Genomic DNA, 8,053 nt, shown 5'->3' with positions numbered 1-8,053 from the left:
GATTTCTGAGTTCGAGGCCAGCCTGGTCTACAAAGTGAGTTCCAGGACAGCCAGGGCTATACAGAGAAACCCTGTCTCGAAAAACAAAAACAAAAAAAAAAAAAAAATGAAGGGAGTGATTAAAGATAATAATAATAAATTATTAATAATAATAACTCAAGGCTTTTTTTCCAAGCAAATTCTTTGCGCAGTTATGTAACTTCCTATCTCTGTTTACTTCTAGGGATTTTACAAATAGGAATAACCATTAGCTACTGGATTGGATATTCCTTGGGATCTTTCTGTGCTAACATTTATGTAGACACTGACTCTGTGAATACAGGTAACACATGCATTTTATTTATGCAGTACAGTCCCCAGAGTGTGGGAGAATGCTAAGGAATGCTATTCTGTGTGTCCTTTGATCCTTAGTTAGTTATATTATCAAATTAGAAATGGCAGAACAAAGGGGAACAGAGGAAAGAATAAAATGCCGCCCTCTGCTTCAAAATCCACCATTCTCCAACCACATTTCAGATACAAGTTGTTTTCAAGACATAACCAAGTGGGTTTTTCTAAATGAGGCATTCAAAGTGGATAATGAACTGGATCTTTCTATTTACACTGTAGGCATCAATTTGCAAAGGTTTCACATAATACACAGAAATACTTATTTACTGCTGGAAAGTATATCACCACATACTGCATCATAAAATTATATAATGTTCTTTATAAACACACAGAACATAAAAAGTAATTAGATACCATGTATTTTATTTTACGTGTGTGTGTGTGTGTGTGTGTGTGTGTGTGTGTGAGTGAGTGAGAGAGAGAGAGAGAGAGAGAGAGAGAGAGAGAGAGTGTGTATTCACAAATGCCTGCTGGGTCAGAAGAGGTATCTTATCTCCTGAAATCAGAATTACAGACAGTAGTTAATATCAATGTATGTGCTTGGAACAGAACTCAGTATTTCTGTAAGAGCAACAATAACTTTTGGACACTAAACTGTCTCTCCAGGCCCTATCCTCACCAACTGTGATGTTTTGAGACCTTATTACATCAGGTTAAAGCTAATTTCCTAAATATTTCTTGAATTCTGTTTCTGACTTGTTTCAAATGCAGTTTTAAATATTATGCCATGTGTCACTCTAAACACCTTTATTCTTATTTAATTTTAACTTCACCTGATTGGTCAACAACAGAGACTTTTTCTAAAGGTCTTAATTAGCACAGAGGGGTAGCAGATGCCAGTAATTTCAGCATTGAAAAAAAGAAGAAAAAAATGAAAGAGGAAGAGGAGAGAGGAAGAGGAGGGGGAGGAGGAGGAGAAGAAGGAGGAGGAGGAGGAGGAAGAAGAGGAGGAGGAGGAGGAGAAGAAGAAGAACAACAACAACAACAACAAGAGTGTCACAGGATCAAGTTCTCAAACAACAAGAAGAACAAATTATGAATAAATAACAAATGATATACAAAGTTTATGCTTAGACAGAATTACATTGATTAATAATTTTATAGAGTTTACACAAAAAGAATGATGCAAGCTAATACAACAACTTATTTCTTTTCAGATGACCTGACCATAACTCCCGAAGATACACGCTGGGTCGGTGCTTGGTGGATTGGCTTTTTGATCTGTGCAGGAGTGAATATCCTGACCAGCATCCCCTTTTTCTTCTTTCCAAAAACACTCCCAAAGGAAGGATTACAGGAAAATGGGGATGGAACTGAAAATGCCAAAGAGGAGAAGCACAGAGAAAAAGCCAAGAAGGAAAACCAAAGAATCATTAAAGGCAAACAAGAAAAATCTAAACTCTATTTAGTGTAGATGGGTTTGTGGTTTGTGGGTACCTGTCACATGTGTTGAGATAAGACAGTGTGTAATGAATCATCACTAATCGCTTGTGTTCAATGTCTTCCACAGTCACCACTGGAAACAACCTACAGAATAGGAAGTCTGACTTACCTTAAGTTAGACTTTATAAAAAATTCAAGTCAATCTGAAAAATCAATCAGCAAATATATTTTCCCATGTTTTAAAAAATCCTATTTTCCAGAAAATTTTAGTTCAAGTTAAACATACACAACACACACACACACACACACACACACACACACACACACACACAGAGAAATTCAAGCTAAACATAAAGGGGTCACCACTGTATACTCTCATGTCATCTACAAAGAGTGATGCTTTGACTTTTTCCTTTCCAATTTGAATCCCCATTATCGCTATTTGTTTTCTTATTGCTTTGGCTAGAACTTCAACCTCTATACAGACTATATATGGAGAGAGCGGACAGTCTTGCCTTGTCCCTGATTTTAGAGAAAATTACTTTGAGTTTCTCTCCATTAATTTTATACTAGCTAATGACTTGATATATATTGTCTTCATTGTGTTTAGGCATTTCCTTGTATCTATAACCTCTCCCAGACTTTAAACCTGAACGTGTGTTGGATATTGTTAAGGCTTTTTTAGCATCTAATGAGATAATCATGTCCATTTTTCTTTCAGTTTCTTAATATGGTGGAGTACATTGATGGATATTGAATCACCCTTGCATCCTTGGGATGAAGTCTACTTGATCACAGTGGAAGATATTTTTCTTGTGCATTTTCTACAAGACTTTCAAAGAGTAGCTAAGACCCATACTCCTCAAATTATTTCACAAAATAGAAACAGAAAGATCATTGCCAAACACATTCTATGAGACCATAGTCACTGTGATACCTAAACCATTCAAAGATTTAGCAAACAAAGAGAATTTCATCAATGTTAACAAAGTAAAATGGTCTGAAATTCCCTGTCTTTATTTCTATTTTGTGAAATAGTATGAGAATTATTGGTATTAGCTACACTTTGAAAGTCTGATAGAATCCTGTGCTACAACCATCTGGTGCTCTTTTCTTTCTTTCTTTCTTTCTTTCTTTCTTTCTTTCTTTCTTTCTTTCTTTCTTTCTTTCTTTCTTTGTTTAGTTTGTTTTGTTAGGGGACTTTTGATGAAAGCTTCTATTTCTTTAGGGGTTAGAGGACTGCTTAGCTTAGATGGTTTACCTGATCTTGATTTAAATTTGACAAGTAAAATCTATTAAGTAATTCACCCATTATATTTAGATTTTCCAAATTTATGGAGCACATTCTTTTGAAGTAAAACCTGATGACGATTCGGATTTCCTCATTGTCTGTTATTATGTCTCCCGTTTCATTTTTGATTTTGTTAATTTGGATAATCTCTCTCTCTCTCTCTCTCTCTCTCTCTCTCTCTCTCTCTCTCTCTCTCTCTCTCTCTTGTTTGGCTAAAGGTTTGTCTAGCTTGCTGATTTTCTTGAAGAATCAGCTCCTGGTTTCATTGCATTAATTATTTAAATTTTCTGATTTTTTTATAATTTATTTCATCCACAAATTTGATTACTTCTTGCAATTTGCTCCTCTTGGGTAAATTTGCTTCTTGATCTATAACTTTCAGGTGTACTTTTAAGTTGTTAGTATGAGATCTCTCCAATTTCTTTATAAAGGTACTCAGTCGTATGAACTTTCCTCATAGAACTGCTTTCATTGTGTCCTACAGCTTAAGTGTGTTGAGTCTTAATTTCAGTGGATTCTAGGAAGTCTTTAATTTGAATTCTTATTTGTTCATTGACCCAGTGGTCCTTCAGTGGAGAATTGTTCTGATTCCATGAAGTTTGTAGACTTTCTAATGTTTCAGTTCTTGTAAAAGTCCAGTTTTAATCCATGGTGATTTGATAATATGCAAGGATTTATTTCAGTCTTCTTAGATTTGTTGAGGCTTGCTTTGTGACTAAGTACATGATCAATGTTACAGAACATTCTGTGAGGTAAGGAGGATTTTCCAAATGCATTTGCTGCTGTAAAGTGCTTACGAGATGATTAAGTTGTTTGGGCTGCAGCATGATTCCTTAGCTATTAGTTTATCTACTAGTTTATACAGGAGTGATAGGATCATCATCCGATTCAAACTTCATCAAAGTAAATTCCTCACAGATTCTAAAGGATAGCTAGTGAATCTCTAGAGAATACAGGAAATAGAAATAATGAACTGAAAAATGAATGAAAGAGCGTGGCCACATACATAATACTTCTACATAAAAAATAGATTTTTTTTGATTTGATGGAAAATTGTGGTCTGGTTCTTATATATCCAATATATATCACTAACTTACAGAAATGACTAGAAACAATGATATAGAACTTTAGCCACTAGGGATTATGATTTTTCAAATGCGTGTTTGTTACAGCATAGAATCTGTGAAGTTTTTGGAGATTTCTAGACACAAAATGCAAAGCCAAGTTGACTTGGTAATCTCTACATGCTTTTGTTTCAGATTTCTTTCCATTAATGAAGAGCCTCTCCTGCAATCCAGTTTATATGCTTTATCTCCTTATAAGTGTGCTCCAGTTCAATACATTTGTCAGTATGATATCTTATGTTCCTAAGTACCTGGAACAGCAATATGGAAAATCATCTGCAGATGTACTTTTCATCATGGGTATGTAGTTTCATTATTTCTTTAGTAGCTCTCTTGCTGCAAGGATATTGGCTTAGTTGGGGTTTTAAAGCTGTAAAGAGACAGGCACCACGACCCAAGCAACTCATATAAAGGCAAATAAGTAATGAACAGGCTTACAGTTTTAGAGGCACAGTCCATCATCATCATGTCAGGAAATATGGAAGCATACAAGCTAATGTGGTACTAAAGAAGGAGCTGAGAGTTCTTCATCTTGATATGGCTGCAACCAAGAGAAACTGACTATTGTCCACTAGGCAGTACTTCAAAGCCCACCTCCTTCAGTGATACACTTCTACTAGCAAGGCCACTTCCTCTCCAACAGGGCCATACCTTCTAATAATGTCACTTCATATAGTCAAGCATATTCTAACAACCACAAACATAATAGGAGAAACCTCAAGAGCAAGATAAAGAGTAAGATAAAGAATAAAGACTTAACTCACTGGGATACTATATCTTACTCCTAGAATATTATATTTTGGCTTCAATTTTTGTTTTCTTTTCCTTTTTCCAATTTTTTATTAGGTATTTTCTTCATTTACATTTCAAATGCTATCCCGAAAGTGCCCCCGCCCTGTTCCCCTACCCACCTACTCCCACTTCTTGGCCCTGGTGTTCCCCTGTACTGGGGCATATAAAGTTTGCAAGACCAGGGGGCCTCTCTTCCCAATGATGGCTAATTAGGCCATCTTCTGCTACATATGTGGCTAGAGACACCAGCTCTGGGAGTACTGGTTAGTTCATATTGTTGTTCCACCTATAGGGTTGCAGATACCTTTAGCTCCTTGGGTATTTTCTCTAGCTCTTCCATTGGGGGTCCTGTGTTCCATCCAATAGCTGACTATGAGCCTCTACTTCTGTGGTTGCCAGCCACTAGCATAGCCTCACAAGAGACACTTATATCAGGGTCCTATCAGCAAAATCTTGCTGGCGTATGCAATAGTGTCTGCATTTGGTGGCTGATTATGGAATGGATCCCCGGATATGGCAGTCTCTAGATGGTAAATCCTTTCTTCACAGCTCCAAACTTTGTCTCTGTAACTCCTTCCATGGGTATTTTGTTCCCAATTCTAAGAAGGGGCAAAGTGACCACACTTTAGTCTTCGTTCTTCTTGAGTTTCATGTGTTTTGCAAATTGTATCTTTGGTATTCTAAGTTTTTCGGCTAATATCCACTTATTAGTGAGTGAGTACTTTTGTGATTGGGTTACCTCACTCAAGATGATACCTTCAGATCCATTCACTTGTCTAGGAATTTCATAAATTTGTTGTTTTTAATAGCTGAGTAGTCCTCCATTGTGTAAATATAAAACATTTTCTGTATCCATTCCTCTATTGAGGGATATCTGGGTTCTTTCCAGCTTCTGGCTATTATAAATAAGGATGCTATGTGTCCTTATTATCAGTTGGAACATCTTCTGGATATATGCCCAGGAGAGATATGGCTGGGTACTCAGGTAGTATTATGTCCAATTTTCTGAGGAACGGCCAGACTGATTTCCAGAGTGGTTGTACAAGCTGGCAATCCCACCAACAATGGAGGAGTGTTCCTCTTTCTCCACATCCTCGCCACCATCTGCTGTCACCTGTATTTTTGATCTTAGCCATTCTGACTGGAGTGAAGTGGAATCTCAGGGTTCTTTTGATTTGCATTTCCCTGATGATTAAGGATGCTGAACATTTTTTCAGGTGCCTCTCAGCCATTCGGTATTCCTCAGGTGAGAAATGTTTGTTTAACTCTGTGCCCCATTTTTAATGGGGTTATTTGATTTTCTGGAGTCCACCTTCTTGAGCTCTTTGTATATATTGGATATTAGTACCCTATCTGATTTAGGATTGGTAAAGATCCTTTCCCAATCTGTTGGTGGCCTTTTTGTCTTATTGAGAGTGTCTTTTGCATTACAAAAATTGCTTTGCAATTTTATGAGTTCCTATTTGTCAATTCTCAATCTTACAGCACAAGCCATTGCTCTTCTATTCAGGAATTTTTCCCCTGTGCCTATATCTTCCAGGATTTTCCCTCACTTTCTCCTCTCTTCCAGGATTTTCCCCTGTGCCTATATCTTCCAGGATTTTCCCTCACTTTCACTGTCTCTGGTTTTATGTGGAGTTCCTTGATCTACTTAGATTTGGCCTTAGTACAAGGAGATAGGAATGATCAATTCGCATTATTCTACATGATAACCACCAGTTGTGCCAGCACCATTTGTTGAAAATGCTGTCCTTTTTCCACTGGATGGTTTTAGCACCCTTGTCAAGGATCAAGTGACCATAGTGTGTAGGTTCATTTCTGAGTCTTCAATTCTATTCCATTGGTCTACCTGTCTGGTGCTATACCAGTACCATGCAGTTTTTATCACAATTGCTCTGTAGTACAGCTTTAGGTCAGGCATGGTGATTCCACCAGAGATTCTTTTATCATTGAGAAGAGTTTTTGCTATCCTAGGTTTTTTGTTATTCCAGATGAATTTGCAAATTGCCCTTTTTTATTTATTTATTTTTTATTAGATATTTTCTTTATATATTTCAAATTGCCCTTTCTAATTCCTTGAAGAATTGAGTTGGAATTTTGATGGGGATAGCATTGAATCTGTAGACTGCTTTCAGCAAGATAGCCATTTTTACAATATTGATCCTGCCAATCCATGAGGATAAGAGATCTTTTCATCTTCTGAGATCTTCTACTATTTCTTTCTTCGGAGACTTGAAGTTCTTGTCATACAAATCTTTTACTTCCTTAGTTAGAGTCACACCAAGGTATATATTTATATTATTTGTGACTATTGTGAAGGGTGTTGTTTTCCTAAATTCTTTCTCAGCCTGTTTATCCTTTGTGTATAGAAAAGCTATTGATTTGTTTGAGTTAATTTTATATCCAGATACTTCACTGAAGCTGTTTATCAGGTTTAGGAGTACTCTGGTAGAATTTTGAGGGTTGCTTTTATATAATATCATATAATCCGTAAATAGTCATATTTTGATTCTTCCTTTTGAATTTGGATCCCCTTGACCTCCTTTTGTTGTAGAATTGTTCTGGCTAGGACTTCAAGTACTATATTAAATAGGTAGGGAGAAAGTGGACAGCCTTGTCTAGTCCCTGATTTTAGTGGGATTGCTTCCAGCTTCTCTCCATATCCTTTGATGTTGGCTACTGGTTTGCTGTAGATTACTTTTATTATGTTAAAGTATGGGCCTTGAATTCCTGACCTTTCCAAGACTTTTATCATGAATGGGTGTTGGATTTTGTCAAATGCTTTCTCCACATCTAACGAGATGATCATGTGATTTTTGTCTTTGAGTTTGTTTATATAGTGGATTACATTGATGGAATTCTGTATATTAAACCATCCCTGCATCCCTGGAATGAAAACTACTTGGTCAGGATGGATGATTGTTTGATATATTCTTGGATTCAGTTAGCAAGAATTTTATTGAGTATTTTTGCATTGATATTCATAATGGAAATTGTTCTGAAGTTTTTTTCTTTGTTGGGTCTTTATGTGATTTCGGTATCAGAGTAATTGTGGCTTCGTAGAATGAATTGG

The 8,053-nt window shown here is 36.5% G+C and overlaps 1 protein-coding gene across 1 annotated transcript in view; it reads left to right on the top strand.

Moving 5' to 3' along the window:
* LOC110287589 (solute carrier organic anion transporter family member 1A4-like) overlaps positions 1 to 8,053 on the top strand; it is a 40,331-nt gene that overhangs the window by 7,357 nt on the left and 24,921 nt on the right. The window contains exons 4-6 of the mRNA XM_021154165.2: positions 224 to 322; positions 1,548 to 1,769; positions 4,324 to 4,488. Of these exons, the coding sequence (XP_021009824.1) occupies positions 224 to 322; positions 1,548 to 1,769; positions 4,324 to 4,488 (486 nt within the window). The remainder of the gene's footprint in view (positions 1 to 223; positions 323 to 1,547; positions 1,770 to 4,323; positions 4,489 to 8,053) is intronic.

Source organism: Mus caroli (genome assembly GCF_900094665.2).
Source record: "Mus caroli chromosome 6 unlocalized genomic scaffold, CAROLI_EIJ_v1.1 6_unlocalized, whole genome shotgun sequence".
In the NCBI taxonomy this organism is placed as follows: domain Eukaryota; kingdom Metazoa; phylum Chordata; class Mammalia; order Rodentia; family Muridae; genus Mus; species Mus caroli.
The sequence above is the reverse complement of the archived record's forward strand: the minus strand, read 5'-3'. Positions and strand labels throughout refer to the sequence as shown.